General features: G+C 42.2%; 1 protein-coding gene across 5 annotated transcripts in view; it reads left to right on the top strand.

Annotated features, from left to right (window-relative positions):
• Positions 1 to 19,605, top strand: part of GPC3 (glypican 3) — a 456,076-nt gene extending 436,471 nt beyond the window's left edge. For all 5 annotated transcript variants that reach the window (XM_025371938.1, XM_025371941.1, XM_025371942.1 and 2 more), the window contains one exon: positions 19,051 to 19,605. In XM_025371938.1, the coding sequence (XP_025227723.1) occupies positions 19,051 to 19,220 (170 nt within the window). In that variant the 3' untranslated portion in view covers positions 19,221 to 19,605. The remainder of the gene's footprint in view (positions 1 to 19,050) is intronic.

Genomic DNA, 19,605 nt, shown 5'->3' with positions numbered 1-19,605 from the left:
ATCCTAGGCGATAAACAGAATCAGAGACTTGGATGAGAGCATTTAGGAAGACTTGTAAAATGAGAAGAGTGGAAGGCCAGGGAAGAGATGAGAGAACACCCATCTTTAAGAAATGAGCAGAGGCAAAAGAGCCTGCAAAGGAATCTGAGAATGATCAGAGAAGTAGGAGGAGGATCCAGAAGGAAGTGGTGTAAGAGGGACACCAAGTTTCAAGACAGGGAGTGGCCAGCCTGGCCAGGTGGCATGTGCCCATAGTTCCAGCTACTTGGAAGCTGAGGTGGGAGGATTGCTTGAGCACAGGTGTTCAAGGCTGCAGTGAGCTATGTTTGCATCACTGCACTCCACCTGGGTGATAGAGTAAGACTCTTTCTCAAAAAATGAAAAAAAATACCTGGGTGTAGTGGCATGTCCCTGTAGATACAGCTACCCCAGAGGCTGAGGCAGGAGGATCATTTGCACCCAGGAGGTCAAGGCTATGTTAGAAACAAAATACTTGTTCCTCAGTGCCGCAAAGAAATAGCACTCGAACATAAATTTAATTTTCTCAGCAAGGCAATTTTTACTTCTATAGAAGGGTGAAACTCACGAATGGAGTAATGGCAAGAGCACACCTGAACAAGGGAGGGGAAGGGGTTCTTATTCCTGACACAGGTAACCCCTACTGCTGTGTCGTTCCCCTATTGGCTAGGGTTGGACCACACAGTCTAAGCTAATTCCAATTGGCTATTTTAAAGAGAGCAGGGGTATGAGCCAGAGCAGCGGGGTGAGTAGTTTGGTGGGAAGGACGGTTAGAAACAGGTAACTAAAGGTGTCTTAGGTCAGAGCAGGTAACCAGGGGTGACTCAGGTCAAAGCAGGTGGCCATGGTGAGTCAGGACAGAGCAGGTGACCAGGGGAACAGATGTGAACTACTGATTAAAACTGGTGGAAAAGGTTGTTTACTGAAACTACAAGGAAGTTAAACTTTAAAATGCAGGACAAAGAACTGAACATACTGACCTACTGATTCTTTGATGAGAAATCTAGAACTCACTTTATCTAACAGCTGCAGTGAGCCATGATTGCATCACTGCATTCCAACCTGGGCAGCAGAGTGAGACCCCATCTCAAAAAAAAAAAAAAAAAAAAAAAAAAAAGGCCAGGTACAGTGGCTCACACCTGTAATCCCAGCACTTTGGGAGGCCAAGGTGGGCAGATCACGAGGTCAAGAGATCAAGACCATCCTGGCCAACATGGTGAAACCCCATCTCTACTAAAAATACAAAAAGTAGCTGGGTGTGGTAGTGTGCACCTGTAGTCCCAGCTACTCAGGGGCCTGAGGCAGGAGAATCACTTGAACCCGGGAGGTGGAGGTTGCAGTGAGCCGAGATTGCGCCACTGTACTCCAGCCTGGTGACAGAGTAAGACTCCGTCTCAAAAAAAAAAAGAGGGAGAGAGAGAGAATAGTCTGTAGTTTTGAATGCTGTAGAGAGCTCAGAATGGAAACCCTGAAAAGAATCCATTGAGGAATTAACTGTTAACTGGCATGAGGGATCTTATTGGGCTAATGAAAGTGACCTAAAATTGGATTATAGTGATAGTTGCACACTTCAGTAAATTAAAATATTATTGAATTCTGTGCTTGAAATGTACTTGAAATGGGTGAATTTTATGAATTTTGTTTTAAATTATGCCTTAATAAAGTTGTCAAAAATATAAATGGAAAAAAAGAATCAATTGAAAGTTAATTTAGGGCAAGCTATTATTCCAAGGGGCACTTCTAGTCTAATTTCTTCCTAAATGGTTTGGGAAAAGTCCTGTGAAGTAAAATGACAGGGAGTCTATGAGATTACTGATGCTACACCTCGACACCCCTATATTGCAATATCAATATTTAGCTTATTGTTTGATTTGCTTTTCACCAAGCTGATACTATCACCCTATGTCCTGTCCTCCTTTGGATAATTGCAGATTAGTTGTTTTACTTATTTTTATCATTTTCTATTTTTAGCACATATTTCCAGAAAAAAGTAGGATGCCAGGCTCTAAAGCCTCAATTTATACCTGTTTTGGTTGTTGTTGTTGATTGCATTTTAATGTGTTTAAACATGGATTCCTTATTGGCCCTACAATAAGAGATTTCATACTGAAATCTCATCATTCATTTTCTGACACTTCTATGATGCCTGTCCTTCTCAGCCATTTTCCTTCTTAATTTGACCTGGCCAATCACATGATGTATTTGTCTTGGTTAATGGGCACATGTGATGTATTCTATAGTTAGGTAAAAACAAAATGGAAAACTTCTGCCCCTTCTTAGTTGTAAGGAACCAGGGCTGCCAATGACCCTACTTAATTAAGGTGTTCGTTTCTTGCCAATTGCATCTTCTTTTTATTTTGGTTCAATATCTTCCTGCTGCTTATTATAGTCCTGCTTAGTGATCTGGCTGCCACTCTTTGTAGTAGAATTTTCCTTTTTCCCTTTCACATCTTTATAGCCGTGAGTTTGAGCCACTTAGCATCTTTTTCCTTTTCCTGGCCTCCTTTTGCACTTGCTTGCTTTGTTCTAATGCCCACAGAGCTATTTGTATGAGGATCATCCAGCTTTTTCTCCTCAGTTGCCTTTCTGTTGGTTCCTTCTAACTTATGTCCTAATCATGTTCCCAAATTGAATTTTCTTCACCTGATGCCTCTTCTTTTCTTCCTCTGGATCCTGAGTGATGCCATTGTGTGATTGCATTGAGCAAAATATCTACTACCTGTGAATTAGTTTCCTATTGGGAGGGAGAAAAATTCAATGTAAACGATTGCTGAGTTTGTTGCTCCATCTTCTCCATAGGCAGTGTCTTCATATGACCATCTTTACCATATAGGCACATTTCATATTGCTTGATAAGTATTCACACTATTCGTGAGATTAACGTCTAGTTTAATAAACTGGATAGATTATGTGGGTTTTTTCTCCCCACTCTAGGCAGATCCGTGGTTATTTCCCTACAATTATGTCTTGGTCAATAACTCCTTGACAGACTTAAAGCCCTCCTCCCTAAGCGAGTCATGGTCTCCAAAAGATGCCGGTCCCTTTCTTTGAAAAGGATGCGAAGCAGTCTCTTTAGATTTCTCTCCAGTGTCTGTGTCAAAGGGAGGAATGCAAAGGTCACTTTAACCCTTATGCCTTTACCCTTCTTCCTGCCATGAGACCTCTCAAGACCTGAATGAAATCTTAGACTCTTAGGGCTAGCAAGGGTCATCAGAAGCTATTTACCTTCACCCCCTCATTCCATGTTTGCATCCCTTCACCAACATCTCTATCTAATGGCTGTCCAAACTCTCATAGGCTGCCTCCCAGAGATAGATCTCACTGGGTAGGGCCAGCCTATGCAATTTCCAGATTGCACTAATTATTAGAAAGTTATCTTTTAAGTCTAGTTTTCAGATTGTGTTATTAGAAAGTTCTTAATTTCTTTTAAATCCAAATCATTTTGCCCTTAGGGAAAAGACAAAGCCGTGAACCAGCATTAACTAAAATGGCATGACTATGGGGCAAGAAGAATCTAAGATGAAGAAAGAGAGAAGAGGAATGACAAAAAGGGTGCAGGCAGGTGCCGGAGTCAGGAGACAGGCAGGCAGTATCAGATAAATAGGTCTGTGGAGCTAGAGGGGCACAGGAGGAAAACTGAGGTGAGAGGCAGAAGTGGTGCTGAGAGGGAATGGAAACTGGTGGAAAATTAAAGAAGGAGATACTGGAGTCTCTTCTAAAAGGAATGGAACCCAGACTAGAGGTTTAAATCAAAGTGGGGGAGGAACAGAAAATCATTTTTAAGATTCAAAACCTATCAGAGGGTTCCAACTTTGCCCTTTGCCTACAGCTATGGAAAAGAGCATTATGGAGACAGGAAAGAATGTTTACTAGAACAAGGACTAGACAGAAGAGAAGGGAATAATTGGACACAGGAAATTAGTTTAAAGAGCAATGGAAAGAGAAAAAGAAGTGAATAGAGAAATGGAAAGGAGGGGGAATGAAAACAGAACTTTTAGGTTAAGGAATTGCATTTATTCCTGTGCCAGCACGTAATTGTATTTTCCTGGCAAGCATCCTGCAGCCCTCTGCAGGGGGAAAGGGGTGCCGGCATGTGTGACTGCAGGGATTGAAGTCTTACTGCTTTGTACTATTACAGCCAAGCGAGGGACTTCATTAACGAGCCTGTGTTTTGATGTCACAGAGACAGGCACTGAAACTTCAATCACCAGCAGTCCATGCACTTGAGAATCAGTGGTGATGGGAAGAGCAGGGTGTGGCCAAGGGTGAAGGGTGAGGGTGGGGGGTAGATTGTGAGGCTGGGACAGGGGTCAAAGGTATGGGAACACAATCATGAAGGTTCCAAGTAAGAAATGAATAGAACCTACTCATCAAAAACCCTGTTTCCTGCTCAGCATGGCACACAGAATGCCGGCATATGTCAGCTGCTCACATAGCAAAGCATCAAGTTCCAGGCAGCAAAAGGGAATAAGAACATAATCTTTGTGGATTCCATCCACATTGAGTGCGGTAAACTGATGCTGTGGGTAATGAGGACTGGGTGTTGCTCAGAAATGCCTTGGAATCTAGAGGTCAGGGCTTGAACCCTGCCATTTGCTTCCTGAGCCTCCCACCATTGGCCCTGCCTTTTTCTTGACTTCATGGATCAATGGTGGCTCCTTCTCCTAAGGAAATCATCAGTTAGTAGAGACCAATTCCTTGGGAAGGGTGTCTTGTAAGGAGGTAGCCCTTCACCTGCACATTCTCAGTAGGCTGGGGATGTGTGTTCATTCATGCAGCCATTGATTCCTGCATTCACTCAGTCAGTCAACTGAATGACTGATGTTTTTAGGTGTTTGTGTTAGCCAAGCACTGTGTGGGAGTGACAGAGGGGAATAAGGTGAATTTCTTCCTTCAATGAAGCACAGTCTAGTTGGGGAGAGGAACATAGAAATGACTAACTCTACTATGAGGGAGATGGAAATGAGTACTGTAATAGAAGTTCAATTCAATTAATACTCAGAGAGAGAAGTGATTAATTTGGGTTGAAGTGAGAAGGGAAGGCTTCCTGGAAGAGGCTATCATGTAATTTGAGGCTTGAAAGATACAATTGTGGGGCCGGGTGTGGTGGCTCACTCCTGTAATCCCAGCACTTTGGGAGGCCCAGGCAGGCGGATCACCTGAGGTCAAGAGTTTGAAACCAGCCTGGCCAACATGGTGAAACCCCATCTCTATTAAAAATACAAAATTAGCTGGGCATGGTGGTGCATGCCTGTAATCCCAGCTACTTGGGAGGCTGAGGCAGGAGAATCACTTGAACCCAGGAGGCAGAGGTTGCAGTGAGCCAAGATCACACCATTGCACTCCAGCCTGGGCAACAAGAGCAAAACTTCGTCTAAAACAAAACAAAACAAACAAACAGAAAGATAAAATTGTGGATGGAAAAGACAGGGTAGGTGGGAGACAGAAAGACAGAGGGGGAGGAAGGAGAGAAAGAGAAAGAGGGAGAGAGAGAAAAGGATAGAAAGAGAGAAGGAGGGAGGGAAGACAGGAAGAGAGAGGGAGGGAAGGAGAAAAAGAAGGATTGGGAGGGAGGGAGAGGGAGGGAGGAAGGTAAAGAGAGAGAGAGGGAGGACGGTAAAGAGAGAGAGAGGGAAGGAGAGACAGAAGAGAGGGAGGAGGGGAGAAGAAGAGAGAGGGAGATAAAGAGCGGGGAGGGAGGAAGAGAGAGAGAGAGAGGCCATTCGAGGCTAAGGGAATAGCATGAAGAAAGACATGGGAACTCCAGAGTGCTCGGCATTTTCAGCAAATGGTGAATGGGATGGTACGACTGCAGCATATGGCACTTGGAGAAATAAATGGGCAGTTGAAACTGGAAAGCAAGAAAAGATGAGCTGGAGAGGCTCATGAATGCCATGCTCAGGAATTAGGACTCTATCCCACATGCAGTAGGGAGCCATCAAAGGATTTTGAGGAAGAGAGAAATGTGTTCCAACATATGTTTCAGGAAAAGAGTTTTCTCTGGTTCCAGCTATCACAGAATGGAATATTCTTTCTTCCTGGATGGCAATGGGCTGCTGGAGAGGAATGGCTCTTATGTGGCTAAGGCATTGAGGACTGGGTGGCGGTGGTGGGGAAGCTGAAGGAAAGAGGAGAAATGGACAGCATCAAAAGAGATGGCACCTGTGTGAATGTGAGAATGGGCACTCGTTGACATGCAGGTCCAAAGGTGGGAAGAGAGGAGGATGGAGCCAGGATGACAGTGTGTGCTTCCAAGTAAATTGAGGGAAAATGAGTCTCAATTCTCAAAATCCCATTGATAATGAGTGTATTAGTCCATTTTTATGCTGCTGATAAATACATGCCCGAGCCTGGGCAATTTACAAAAGAAAGAGACTTAATGGACTTACAGTTCCATATGGCTGGGGAGGCCTCACAATAATGGTGGAAGGCAAGGAGGAGCAAGTCACATCTTATGTGGATGGCGGCAGGCAAAAAGAGAGCTTGTGCAGGGAGACTCCCATTTTTAAAACCATCAGATCTCGTGAGACTTATTCATTATCACAAGAACAGCACAGGAAAGACCTGCCCCCATGATTCAATTACCTCCTACCAGGTCCTTCCCACAACCCTTGGGAATTCAAGATGAGATTTGGGTGGGGACACAGCCAAACCATATCAATGAGGGAGAGATTTCATACTCAGAGAGTATTTAAAGAACAAATTCAAACAGAATAACTTAGGGAGACTGTTCATCTTTCATGTATAAGGATACCTGCCTGCTGTTGATTACTGGACAGGGCGTTTTCAGGGCCTTGAGCCATTTTGACCCCTTGGCTGTTGTATGAGTATCTTTCTTGGCTGTTGGGCATTGCCAGGACTTTCATGCATTTTAGTTCTTTTGACTGCATTTTTTTTTTTTTTTGTAAGATCCATCGTGGCTGATTAAAAATGTAAGGTTACCTGATTTGGGGTTTTCCCATCCAAATATGTCTAAAACCCTGATACACTGATGAAGCCCTGATATACTTGGGCTCCGAGGGACTGCAAGGCCACTCCCTCACTCCCACAACCCCTCAACAGCAATTGGATTTGGCTACAATAAGTGACACTTTGTGTTTTTCTTCTGTGTGCTCAAAGCCCAATGATGCATACCTCTGTAGCTGCATCATGCCTGAAATGTATATTACAAACAGAGCTCTGTGAATCTAAATGACTAAATAATTTTTTTAATTGTTATGAGGACAGAGTGTATGCTTTCTTTTTTCTTTTCTTTTTTTTTTTTTTAACAGTTTCAGCGTAGCAGCCTTTGTATGAGTTACAAAAGCAAATGTAAGTTTCCTGAGAATGTGTAAAAGTGTCTCTTAAAAAATGCAGCCTCATGCCTGGGTGTGGTGGCTTACTCCAGTAATCCCAGCACTTTGGGAGGCTGAGGCAGGCCTATGGCTTGAGCTCAGGAGTTCAAGACCAGCCTGGACAACATGGTGAAACCATGTCTGTACTAAAAATACAAAAATTAGCCGAGTGTGGTGATGTGCATCTTAGTCCTATAGGCTGAGGAAGGAGGATGGCTTGAGCCTGGGAGGCAGAGGTTGCAGTGAGCTACGATCGCGCCACTGCATTCCAGCCTGGGCAACAGAGCCAGACCCTGTCTCAAAATAATAATAATAATAATAATAATAATAATAATAATAATAATCATCATCATCATCATAATGATGCAGCCTCAGATTAAAATCCTTGGTGAAAATTACCCTCTTCCCCATTCCCAATTGAGGAGCTATTTATATCTGCTATTCTAGGGTAGCACTCAAATATCCATTCATCTTCATTCTTTTGGACAACTTAAATTGACTTTCAAAGCACAGAAAGCATACCATTTGGCATGGATGCTTTGGTATCAGGTATATTCACACACAGACTCCTCTACAAGGTAAGATACCAGAGTAGTGGTGCACTCCCCTTAGGAACTAGGGAGCATCCCCAGATGCTTTTATCTCTTGGTTTCTAGTGTATGGTTTTTTTTTTTTCTTTTAATTATGGCAAAATATATAGGATGTAAACTTTGCCATTTTAACCAATTTTTATTTTTTATTGAAGTAAAATATACATATATATTTTGCCATCTTTATTAATTTTGAGTGTGCAGTTCAGTGGTAATGAATACATTTGTGTTCTTTTTTTTTCTCCTTCATCCCTCCTGCTTCTCCCCTTCCCAGTCTCTGGTAACCACCAATCTACCTTCATGAGATCTATTTTTTAGCACCCAAATATGAGTGAGAACATGCAATATTTGTCTTTCTATGCCTGGCTTATTTCACTTAACATAATGGCCTCCAATTCCATCCATGTTGTTGCAAATGATAGGATCTCGTTCTTTTTTATAGCTGAATAGTACTCCACTATGTGTACATACCACATTTTCTTTATCCATTCATCTATTGATGCACACTTAGGTTACTTCCAAATCTGGGCTATTGTGAATAGTGCTACAAGAAACCTGGAAGTACAGATATCTCTTCGATATACTGATTCCCTTTCTTTTGAGTATATACCTAGCAGTAGGATTGCTGGATCATATGGTAGTTTTATTTTTTGTTTTTTGAGGAACCTCCAAACTGTTCTCCATAGTGGTTGTTTACATTCCTACCAACAGTGTACAAGGTTCCCCTTTCTTCACATTTGAACCATTTTAAAGTGTACAATTCAGTAGTGTTAATTTCATTCACAATGTTGTGCAACCATCACCACTATTTCCAAATCATTTCATCACCCCAAAAAGAAACTCTGTAACCTTTAAGCTGTAACTCACCCTTCCCCTACCCCCAGGCCCTGGCAATCACTAATCTACTTTCTCTATCTATTTGTTTATGCTGGACATTTCATATAAATAGAATTATATACTATGTGGTATTTTGTGACTGGCTTCTTTCACTTACTGTAATGTTTTTTTTTAAGTTGTGTGTGTGTGTGTTTTGTTGTTGTTTTAATCTTGGCTATTCCACATCCTTCTTAATGTGTATATTAAGTTGTTCTTCACCTAGGTAGAAGAGGTGTATACATATCATTATGTAAAATAATTCTTTTGGCTGACCTGGAATGACACAAAGAAAATAAAAGTGAGGAACATTTGAGTAATAATAACCTTAATGTCTCAGAACTTGTAAGGGCTGAAAATTGGACAAACTGAAGAATTCCAGCATAAGTTTCTGTGTTATTCTAGAATGCAGGCTAATTTCAATGTGTGTTTGGTGCAACTAAAAACTAACAGCAATAGGAGATAAGTTAGAGAAATGACTACCTTGTGGAGAATTTAGGGCCACCAACATATTAGAAGTAGTTAAAGTCCTATCAGTGTTTGTCAGTCTTTAGAAATCGACATCCCCATTTGTTTGTTTGTTTGTTTGTTTGTGTATTTATTTATTTATGAGATGGAGTCTCACTCAAGGCTCATTCATGTGGTGCCATTTATCGGTACATCATTTCTTTTTTTTTTTGGCTAATATTCCATTGAATGGATGTACCATATTTTGTGTCTCCATTCATCTGTTGCTGGACACTTAGATTCTTTCCACCTTTTGGCTATTATGAATACAATGCAGTGAGCATTGGCATACAAGTATCTGCTTGAGTATATGGTTACAGGTTGTTTATGCATCAACAACAGAAAGAATATAGTATTTTTAAAGGCCATTTTGCTTTGGAATTCTAGAAGCACCTTCTAACAAAACTTGGTTGTATAGACTGGTGAGGTGTTGTGGCACTAACAGCACTGCCATGCACCCCAGGCACAGTCAGGGTGGCAAATGCCTCATTTCACTCACTCTCAGACTTCTCAGAGAATCCACATTAGCTCCCCCTCTCTCCTTAATTCAGTACTCACTGTCTTTTTTAAAGAGTGGGTCTCGCTGTGTTGCCCAGACTGGAGTACAGTGGCTATTCATAGGTGCAATCATAGTGCACTATAATCTTGAACTCCTGGCCTCCCACCTCAGCAACCCAAGTAGCTGGGACTACAGACAGGCACCATGGCTACATCTGGTTTCTTACCCAACGATCCTACTGAAACATCTTTCAAAAATCACCCATAACCTTCTATTTAACATCTACAGTGGCTTCTTTTCAGTCTTTACTTTTCTTGACCCCTATGCAACATTTGACCGTGTTAACCCACCCCTCTTTAAAGTACTTCCCGTCCCTTGCCTTCTCTACATCAGTTCTCTTGATCTTCTTCCCTGGCCATTGTGTACAGTGTCTCTGTCCCCAGCTCCTCTTCTACTACTGACTGTTAGGACCATCATTTCCCATGGGAATGAGATAACCTTTCCTGTGGGAAGTAAAGGCTTTGATGAGCTTTGATATCTGTGGAGCTGTTAAGCAGCCTCAGGCAAGAAGGACCTGTAGACATCAGAGGAGTGGTCATGACACTGCTGGGGAAGGTAGTGAGAATGCTGGGGCTGCTGGAGGAGAGCCACCACCCGCATTACCCATGCATACTGTCAGTGCTTCCAGGATGGGGTTGTTCTGTTCCTGGGAATATGATTTGACTCATGATGTGCCTAAATAACTATGGTAGGCTGGGCACAGTGGCTCATGCCTGTAATCCTAGCACTTTGGAGGCTGAGGAAGGAGGCTTATTTGAGGCCAGGAGTTTAAGACCAGTCTGGGCAACAGAGCAAGACCCTGTTTCTACAAAAAATAAAAATAAAATATTAGCCAGGCATGGTGGCACACACCTGTGGTCCCAGCTACTTGGGAGGCTGAGGTGGCAGGATTGCTTGAGCCCAGGTGCTCAAGGCTGCTGTGAGCCATGATCGTGCCACTGCACTGGGAAACAGAGTGAGACCCCATCTCTATAAATGGTAAGTATGTAAGTAAGTAAGTAAGTGGTGGCCCATATGACTTTTTTATTTCTTTCTTAATGGCTACACATAATAGTGAAGCATAGCTGGTGGTTGAAACCCCCTGGAAACATTTGTGTTAGAAAAAGAAAGCAGTCTGAGCCCTAGTTAAGGACAATCACCATGATGTTTCCCTCGTAACAAGGAAGTTGCCATAGAAAAGACCACATTAAGTCACTTATCAGGAATTTGTGAGTCAAAAGGTCCAGCATGGTAGTTGACAAAGCCCAGGTGACCCAAGTTGCCTAACAGTGCTGAAGTTGTTTTTGTTTGTTTGTTTGTTTGTTTGTTTGTTTGTGACAGGGTCTTACTCTATCACCCAGGCTGTAGTGCAGTGGCACAATCACAGCTCACTGCAGCCTCAGCCTCCTAGACTCAAGCTATCATCCCACGTCAGCCTCCTAAGTAGCTGGAACTACAAGCACATGCCACCATGCCCAGCTAACTTTTCTGTTTTTTGTAGAAACAGGGTTTCACCATGTTGCCAAGGCAGGTTTCAAACTTCTGGGCTAAAGTGATCCATCCCCCTTGGCCTTCCAGAATACTGGGATTACAAAGTGTAAGCCACTGTGCCCGATCTCTAACAGTGTTTTTAAGATTCTTCTACCTAAATACCCTGCTACGTCAGAGAAGAGTGAGTGAATCCCCACTCCTGAGGATTTGAGACATAACCTGCTAAACAGGAAATGTCTGACTAAGTCTTCAGTGAGCTTGCAACTAATATATTTCTGCTCCATCATTAGCCTTGCATATTTTAGTATAAAAAAGTGTGCTTTCCCCCTAATTCCCTAGGAAGAAGCATGCGATGGTTTCATGTACCTACAACCCACTGCAGTGTAATCTGAAGATACACATATTCCAGATTGAGAAACAGAGGCCTATAATAAGAGAGGCCATGCCTCAGCTAATGGGAAAAATTCATTGTATTCTTTCAACATCCCATTGTTGTAACTAAAGATGTTTGCAAGCTGGAATGAGCCATAAGAAATGAAGCGGACATCTCATTGCCCAAACCCTCTTCTAGGAGAGGCCATTGGATTATTCCCAGGTGTTACTGTCATTTAGTGGGCAAAATTAGCAACTCATTTGTTTGTCAAAAAGGCAGATTGTGGGCTGGGTGTGGTGGCTCACACCTGTAATCCAAGCACTTTAGGAGGCCAAGGCAGGCAGATCACCTGAGCTCAGAAGTTCGAGACCAGCCTGGACAACATGGTGAAACCCTGTCTCTACGAAATATACAAAAATAATCCTGGAGTGGTGGTGTGTATTTGTAATCCCAGCTACTCAGGAGGCTGAGGCACAAGAATCACTTGGATGCTGGAGGTGGAGGTTGCAGTGAGCCAAGGTCAGGCCACTGCACTCCAGCCTGGGTGACAGAGCGAGACTGTCTCAAAAAAAGGCAGATTGTTAAATGAGCCCATTCCCAAAAGGAGTCCCATTAGACCAATTAAAAACCAGAGGTCTCAAGTGTTCCTTGTCCTCCTTATCTGATCTATGAAGAAGAAAATCTAGACTCCCGGAGACCCAAGGGTCATTTGCAAAGTCATTTTCTTCTGCTTTAAAGTCTAGTCATTTCACATCTAAAAGTTCACAAAAGAGGAGGTATTGAGGTGGCAGGAAAGAGGGTTGTGCTGAAGGGAGAACAAGGAAACCAGGGTCTGTTTTGGATTCAAGAGCGAATGGCAGAGCCCAATGGCTCTTGTGGGAACAGGCAGCAGAGTGAGCGGTATTGCAATGAATGTGATTTCTCCAGAGATTTCCCCCAGGTTCAGCCTCTGGGGTTTGCCAAGCAATGTCCTGAGGTTTCACGTATTCATGTCTTGGAGGCCAACTGTACACAGCAAATGCAAAACACAGAGATAGCAGTATTGCTCTGTTGCTATATTAGGGCCAGATTGAAGCCATCTGCTGATGCAAGCTTGGCAAGAAAGAAATCCCTATGCTTGGCTCAGCAGCAGTGTTTTCTCTCCTGGCATTTTGATAGCAGCACTTCTTTCAGGCTGCCCTGTGAAGTCTTCCTGTTGGTATGGGTGAAGCCCCCATAGCAATGCATCATCCTCCTTGAAGCCCACGCCCTCAGAGGGTGAGCATTTGCTTCCTATTATGTGCTCAAGACTCCAGTAGCTTTGTAAGGGCCCAAAGGCTTGTATTCCTGGCTCCCAGATCCTCCTGTGCATGCCTGTCCATACCTGCTTGATGCACCCCAGGTCCAGCAACTTCTCCCCCAAAGCTCTGTGTGTACTGGCTTCAATGGAAGTTGTTATGCCAGAGTTTAAAAGCAAAACAGAAACAATCCAGCATGGATGTGTTTATTGCCAGGATCTCTCATCCAAGATTAAAAAACAGCTCAAGAAAAAAAGAGAATTCAGAATTTGGTAGTTGATGAATATTACCAGAGAAACATCCCAAGGGAAGCAACTGATTGACCTGGCTTGCTTATGGAGGCCCTGTCAGGGGTGGAAGAATGATTACAGCCTGCAGCAGGCTATATCCCTCACTGGGCTGCAAGAGCCTTGGAATCGAAGAGAAATAAAACTAGAAGGAAACTTAGAAGTCATCCAGTTCAACACTTTGATTTACCAGATGGAGCAACTGAGGCCCAGAAAAGAAGGAAATGACTTGTCTAAGGTGAGATAATAAGTCAGTAGCTAAAGTAGGCGTGGAACCCAGGGCTTCAGACTGCCAGGATGCGCAGGATCACTTGAGGCCAGGAATTTAAGACCAGCCTCCTAGGGACTCTGCTAGGAGATGCTGAATAACCAAAGATAGAGGGCTCTCCATTTATTGCTTTTCTCAACAAAGAAAAACTTTTCAACACACAAAACATTGCAGACATTAATGACTGACAATTATTTTTTAAATAATTATCTAATCTGCAACACAAAGGACATGAAGGCAAAATGAGAGTCAGGGGCTGAGTGTGTAATTAGTACAGATGTTGGGTCTACCCTCTGGGCATAGTTAAACTGATTACAAATAGAAACAGATTTTTGGATTTAGCATGAAAATCTCCTTGCTGGCCCAAAAGGTTCTTACTGATGATCAAGATAGAAACAATTTATGTGCATTTTATAATATGTACCTAATACAGCAAAAATATGTTCTGGAAAATCACTGATAAACATAAAGATATGAATGATTGAAAAGAGAATGGTTTGTGGTGATTCTCATAATACATCTGGTTTGTAGCAAACTGAGAAGTTTCTGGTTTGGTGTAGATTTAGCCACTTTGTAAGGTTTTTTTGTTTGTTTGTTTTTAACTTTGCTACTGGCTGATCCCCAGATACTATTCCCACAGGCTTCTTATTTATTTCAACACAAGATGTCTGACAAGTCTCTCCCTCTTAGAGCTGTCTTCCACAGTGTTAACAATGATCTTTCTAAAAAACACAAATCAGATTGTGTTGTTTGCTTACTTCAAAACCTTCAGTGGCTCCCTGTTGCTCACAGAATAGTTTTAGCTTTCCTAATCCACCGTAATTTGGCTCTTACTTGTCCCTCCGCCTTACCTTTCATCACCACCACCTCTTCCCCCACAATACACACACACACACACACACACACACCCCACAACAATATACATTCTGTGGCTCCTCCTACCATGGGGTCTATTTGCTGCTTCTGAATATGCCTCACAGACATTCTCTGAGCTTGGTGATTTGGGTCAGGCTGCGCCCTCTGCCTGGAATAACCATTCATTCAGCCCATAATTCTGTCCATCCTTCATGGTGTAGATTATGTCCCAGTTATTCTTAATTTTATTTTTTATTTTTATTTCAATAGTTTTTGGGGTACAGGTATTGTTTGGTTACATAGATGAATTCTTTAGTGGTGAATTTTCAGATTTTAGTGCACCCATCATCCGAGCAGTGTATACTGTATCCAATATGTAGTCTTTTATCCCTCACCCCACTCCCGCTCTTTCCCCCGAGTCCCCAGTGTCTGTTATATCATTCTTATGCCTTTGCGTCCTCATAGCTTAGCTCCCACTTATAAGTGAAAACATACAATATTTGGTTTTCCATTTCTGAGTTACTTCCCTTAGAATAATGGCCTCCGGCTCCATCCGAGTTGCTGCAAAAGACATTATTTCATTCATTTTTATTGCTGAGTAGTGTTACATGGTGTATATATACCACATTTTCTTTATCCACTTGTTGGTTGATGGGCACTTAGGCTGGATCCATATCTTTGCAATGGCAAATTGAGCTGCTATAACCATGCTTGTTCATGTGTCTTTTTCATAGAATGACTTCTTTTCCTTTGGGTAGATACCCAGTAGTGGGATATCCCAATTGTTTTAAGAAGCCTTCCAAGATCTGTCTATTTGAAATTTTTATCTCTTTCTCTTTTATCCCCAAGATGTTTTCCTTGTGCCTTTAACTGAGCCCTTTCTACTTTCTGCCATGTAGCTAGTTGGATTGTCTCTTGATCAATTTCCCTTGCCAGTGAGGGGGCTCACGAAGGGAGACAGTAAGTCTTTCTCTAACCCTCTACTGTGATGCTTGAGACATCATAGGCTAGTTTTGTTTGTTGAATTAAATTGGATTACATTTCCCCTGTCCAGAAATGTCTGTATTTATCTTTCACCAAAAATCCTATTTCCTCTGTCTCCATAATGCTTCCTTACTATGCTGAGCTATTCCCTTTATCTCTAATTTTCATGATGGTGGCCCAAGCATACAGTGGCTTTATTGGGATTCCCATCAGTTATAAGCCACAGGTACCTGGCTATGGAATTGGGTGATAAACTTTTGCTACTGCTGAATGAAGCGCCTCAGGAAACCTGCAGCCACAGCTTAGGGAACACAGGGAGATAGCATTCTGAATATTCCTGGGGGCCTTTTAGAGGTAGAATACTTGGCCACCTTTGTGGTTGGGGTATCTAATGACTTTGGCCATCATTGTTGTTTTCTTCAGGGAAATAGAACTGATATGATAACTCCCATTCCCAACCCAGAGCTCTTTTCAGGATTTCAAAAAGTTTAACAAGGCTACTTAATCAAGTATGTCTTCAATTTTATGTGCAAACAGTGACTTTGCTCTCATGCTTTTTGGAAGTTCTCTTTGGCACTGTGTATTTCACCAATGGAGTTTGTTTTCAAGAAGAATCCATTACTACTTAATCACTGTAGTTTATTTGGTATATAGAATTTTTCAAGAGGCAGTATAGCTTCATTTGAGGTTTAGAGTCAGACCTGGACTCAAATAGCTCCTTTACTCCATACCAGCTATGTAAATATGGGTAAAATAATTAATCTGAGCTTGAGCTTCCTCTCCAGTAAAATGGGAATTATAATACCTACCTTATAACATCGTGGAGATGGTTAAATTAAATGAAATAATGTACAGAAATAGTTTAACACAGTGCCTGGCCTACAGTGAGCACTCAGTAATTGGGCATCATTACTATAATTTCAAAATACAGGGCTGAAGAGATAGAAATAACAAAAGAAGACCAGGCGCGGTGGCTCACGCCTGTAATTCCAGCATTTTGGGAGGCTGAGGCAGTCAGATCACTTGAGCTCAGGAGTTTGAGACCAGCCTGGGCAACATGGCAAAACCTTGTCTCTAGAAAAAAAAAAAATACAAATACAAATAATAGCCAAACAGGGTGGCACATGCCTGTGGCCCCAGCTACTTGGGAGGCCAATGTGGGAGGATTGCTTGAGCCCTGGAAATCGAGGCTGCATTGAGCCATGATCGCACCACTATACTGCAGCCTGGGCGACACAGAAAGACCCTGTCTCAAAAAAACAAAACAAAACAAAACAAAAAACAAACAAAATCAGAAGAGGTCTTTACTGGCAAAAAAAAAAAAAAAAAAAAAAAAAATTAGAAACAACTGGATTTAACAAAACTTCTGGGTTTGCCATAACTACTACAGTAAACAAAACTGTTGAAAGTTAGCAGATGATTTGAAAAAAGAAACAGTGCAGGAGCTGAGCAGTGGCATTAATAGATATTATTTCATCTTGATGTCGGGCAAGGGGCACTATCCAGAAAAGGAATCTGAAAGTAATGCTGAGAGTGCTCTCATTCAGTTCAACCCTAAAAATACTCCTCTTCATTTAAGTTGAGAAGTTGCTGTGAGAACCAAGGCTGGGCTTTCAACAGATCTAGCCATATGTGCTCTCCACTTTGGTGAAACCCGATCGTGACCTAAGCCTGTGCTATCCTTGCCGACTGACAGCTGACCTCGGCCTTCTCTGTGCACCCTGCATAGTTCACCTTTCAAAGAAAGAGGTCTGATTTCCAAGTAGAGCATTGCTCTTTGTTCTTTTTCTCTTTTATTTTGTTTGTACGTATTTATTTTGGAAGGGAGGGAATCTAGATTATAGTCTGCTCTGTTGCTTTTCCCTGGGTAAGAGGGTTTCCTGGAAAATTTGATTTGAATTATTATGAGTACTCAGGAAGAAAAGCTCTCTGCTTTTAAAGGAGTAAAATGTAACCAGATTCATATATCTTAAACATTAGGACATTATTTCTTTCTACAGCCATGAAAATAGTTAATAACAAAATGGAGAAAATATTTGTATAAAATGTAGGCAAAAGTTCAACAAAATATATATTATTAAAATGAATAGGAAAAATATCAATACCCACTAGATAAAAAGGCAAAAGGTATAAACTACTACGCATTAAGAAATATAATTAGTAAACTAAAACATAGAAAAAGTTTCTCTGCACTAGTAATCAAATCCCTGCAAAATAAAGAAACGTTGAGATGTCGCCTTATATTAACAAAAATTATCTTTTTTCAATGGAGGTGCTGTAAATTGGTTCTCTCATCATTGCTGGTGGCAGTATAGATTGCAATAGACCTTTTGGAAATTGGCATCTTAGTCTGTGAAATTAGACTCCCTGGCTTTGATCACTTTGACCTTGCTGCCTGCCCCAACCAGTGCCAGCCTTAGCGGAGCCCTGGTCCTGGGCCCTGCTCTATACTGGACCAGCTGAGTCCCCACACTTTTTTCCTGTGACTTATTGAGTGTTTCATCCCCTGTAAGAGAAGCTCTTCCTTCCTCTTCCTTCCTTCCCTCTGTAGAATCCCAGTCATTTCCTCTGTGCCTGTTGTTGGGCATCTCAGTGTCCCAAAGGATCTTTCCAGCTCCCTTGGCTACCAGACAGTTGGCTGGTGAAGTTGCTCACATCATATCACCTTCACAGGATATTGAAATAGCAACATTGACAGTGGAGTCTAGAATCGCCAAGAGAGTAGATTTGATCTCTAAATCTGGAAAAGCAAATCTGAAACATATTGAGCCCTGGGACAGTGTCAGCCATCTTGAATTTCTTGATAAACCACTGTCTTCCTTAGATTTGCCTTCTGGGGCCACCTTTGCTTTAGGACAAGCTAAATAACACCGTGATTTTTTTTTCAGAATCATGAACATATATCATAAATGCTAGGCAGTCCAAGAATGAAAGGCCCTTGCCCATTAGCCTCTCCTTACTCCCATTCACTTGGTATCAGTTTAAATCTATGCTTTGGTCAATTTTGCTTTTTTGCGAGGATTGTTTCTAGGGGGAAATGAAAAGACCTTATAGATAAAAGGAGAATTATTTGGGAAAATAAAACAACTTTCAACAGGAAACTACCTATTCTCAACCCTAATTAAAGGAAAGCTCCCAGGACGAGGAAATGTATATAAGGTGCAGGGCCTAAGAAAGGTACACTGGGAACCCACAGCACCCCCTCCCCACCAGCACACATACACACAAGAACACACCACAGGGTATAGTCACCCACATGGCATCTTATGTTTTGATAACCATAAGATCTGCTGAAAATGCCCTTCAAGCAAAACCTTGCCTGGGAGGAGATGTTGCAAAGGGCTAGCGTGCACCCTACAATGTGTATGCAGCCAAAGGGCAATGGGGTGCAGCCTGTTCACTCCACACTCCTGCTTGCTATGATCTCTGGAAGGAGCACTTCTGGCTGGCTCCTTCTACTGCCTCCCCTCTCCCCGCCCTCCACCCTCACATACCCTTCTTTTTCCCATCTCACAGTGGCCTTTTTCTCCCCCCTAAAAAAGGAAATCAAAGCTGAGGCTTTCCAGCAGTCCAGACACATGCTCGAGCTGTGGATAGTGTTATACTGAGGCTATGGGTAGACTTGCATTTCAAATCCTTCTCTTTTGATTGACAGAACTGGCCTATGATCTGGATGTGGATGATGCGCCTGGAAACAATCAGCAGGCAACTCCGAAGGACAATGAGATAAGCACCTTTCACAACCTTGGGAACGTTCATTCCCCGCTGAAGCTTCTCACCAGCATGGCCATCTCAGTGGTGTGCTTCTTCTTCCTGGTGCACTGACTGCCTGGTGCCCAGCACATGTGCTGCCCTACAGCACCCTGTGGTCTTCCTCAATAAAGGGAACCACTTTCTTATTTTTTTCTTTTTTTTTTTTTATCCTGTATACCTCCTCCAGCCATTAAGTAGAAGACTAACCATGTGTTATGTTTTTGAAAATCAAATGGTATCTTTTGGAGGAAGATACATTTTAGTGGTAGTATATAGATTGTCCTTTTGCAAAGAAAAGAAAACCATCAAGTTGTGCCAAATTATTTTCCTATGTTTGGCTGCTAGAACATGGTTACCATGTCTTTCTCTCTGTCTTACTCCCTCCCTTTCTATCTTTCTTTCTCTCTCTCTTTGCATGGATTTCTTTGAAAAAAAAAATAAATTGCTCAAATAAAAA

Source organism: Theropithecus gelada, chromosome X, assembly GCF_003255815.1.
Source record: "Theropithecus gelada isolate Dixy chromosome X, Tgel_1.0, whole genome shotgun sequence".
Classification (NCBI taxonomy): Eukaryota; Metazoa; Chordata; class Mammalia; order Primates; family Cercopithecidae; genus Theropithecus; species Theropithecus gelada.
The sequence above is the reverse complement of the archived record's forward strand: the minus strand, read 5'-3'. Positions and strand labels throughout refer to the sequence as shown.